Source organism: Morone saxatilis, unplaced genomic scaffold (assembly GCF_004916995.1).
Source record: "Morone saxatilis isolate NCDOM2014 unplaced genomic scaffold, NCSU_SB_2.0 Contig22, whole genome shotgun sequence".
Classification (NCBI taxonomy): Eukaryota; Metazoa; Chordata; class Actinopteri; family Moronidae; genus Morone; species Morone saxatilis.
Genome location: NW_023339785.1, coordinates 3,536,387 through 3,538,269, shown reverse-complemented (window position 1 = coordinate 3,538,269; position 1,883 = coordinate 3,536,387). Strand labels below are relative to the sequence as shown.

General features: G+C 48.6%; 1 protein-coding gene across 1 annotated transcript in view; it reads left to right on the top strand.

Annotated features, from left to right (window-relative positions):
• Window positions 1–44: 44 nt before the first annotated feature.
• ppargc1b (peroxisome proliferator-activated receptor gamma, coactivator 1 beta) overlaps window positions 45–1,883 on the top strand; it is an 85,410-nt gene continuing 83,571 nt past the window's right edge. The window contains exon 1 of the mRNA XM_035669753.1: window positions 45–148. Coding sequence (XP_035525646.1) covers window positions 68–148 — 81 coding nt within the window. The 5' untranslated portion in view covers window positions 45–67. The remainder of the gene's footprint in view (window positions 149–1,883) is intronic.

The following is a 1,883-nucleotide window of genomic DNA, read 5'->3' as shown; positions in this document are numbered from 1 at the left end:
CCCCACTGCTCCTCCTCCTCCTCCTATACTCCGCTCTCTGACTCCACGGCTCCTCATTCACTAGAAGATGGCGGACTGCGCTCCACTATTAGATGAGGAACTCTCGTCCTTTGTCTTCAATTACCTGACAGAAAACTCCGGCAGCCAGGTAAGATCTCGGCCCCTCTGGATACACGGAACTTTGGGCTTTTCGGACCGGGGTGCATCTGCGCGCGTCGCCGGCCGTGGCGCACGCTATGCCCGGTTGATGCGAGGCTCTCGCCCGGCTTGTCAGCAGCATCTCCCCGGCACAGTGCGACCCGGCGTCTCGTTCTGCGTGCGTGTGTATGTGTGTGTGAATGTCTACTATGTCTTGACGTCTGGCTTTCACGTGTTTTTTTTTTGGAGGAAATGCCATCAACCATGGGGCAATTTGACGGATTAAAAGGAATAGTTGTGTTTGTGTGGGTGCTGGAAGCTGCGGGCTGCCGGTGTGTGCTGCTCGGGGAGGATTATTTGGCATGCAGAGGGGCGCTTTTGAAACTTTTGACGCAATCTTGAGGGAAGTTTTAATTTCAGTGCTGGAGACTTGGACACGTGGTGCGCCTCTGAACGCATGGACAGCCGGAGGACTATTGTGATATTATGACATTATGATACTAATCCTCCGGCTACAGGACAGCTCGGTTTTAAAAAAATGTGTGAAAAGAGTCACTTGTGTGTCTTTTAGGTGGTGCGTACACGGCTGGTTGGATATTGTGTTTTATCTCGTTTTCTCGTAGAATCGAAGCTGGTGTTTAATAAATGCCTGTTTGTGGAAGCACTGCAATACATCAGTGCTGCGTAATGTTATTTATCCACTCCATTATAAGCTGCTTGCCACAGCACCGCGAGCTTAACCGCTTGGATGTCTGTAGGCTGTTCAGTGCGCTTCAAAGTTGAGCAACTCCCACCGATGATTCCTCCAATTTCTCCCAATTGGTCAGTTAATCAGACGATGTTGTGAAAAGCAATGAGACGAAGAGGAGGCAGTGGGTTTCAGTCAGCTGAGAAAGTTGACGCGGTTTTTGCGTTTTCATAAGCGTTTGCGTAATCGTTAGGAAACGGTTACAAAACGTTCGTCTGGTTCACACGACTGTTTGCTTTGGCAAACCGAAAACAGCGTATCCTTGAGCAGAGTGGCTGAACGGGTGAGGATGACAGTTTGCTGCTGTGGGCAATCGCGAGGAAGAGATTTTGCAGTGAATTTCAAGGAAACGTCAAGATGCCAAACTGCATTAAGGAATCTCTGCAATTTAGTGGTCCCTTTCTTATTGGCAACCGTGCATAACACCTAAAACAAGCATGCATTGTTTATTCTTTCATTGGATTCGGTGCACAGTCATCACACCAAGCAGCACCTATTGAAACAGTACGTGAACTTTTAGAACTGGCTCCTGTTAATCCCAGAATAATCTCCTACCCAAGCACCCGTGGAGGGCGGTAGCGAGTGGTGGCCAACAGTGATAGAAGTTGAGATTCCATCGAAATGAAGTGATGCTTTGCACATAAGATGTATGCCGAATTCTCTGGGAGAACGTATTCATTAACCATAGCCTATGGGCTGTGTAATGTGATGCGCGCCTTGTTGCGCACATGGAAGGAAACAATAAATTAGCAGATTTCCAAACAGGGTTTGGTTTTCACACGGTCGATCAGGTTAAATCTCCATCTCACTGCTGACTGCGCTTCCGAAACACGCACGGATCATTACCGTGCGCGTTAAACCCATAACACGGTGTGTCACTGGAATACAGGACCCCCGATGTTTACTGCATCACAGTGTGACGTAAGATTGCGTCGGGGCGATTGTTATTGCTCTGATTGCACGGTCATCTGAGGGTGTGATGTGTGTGTGTGTGTGT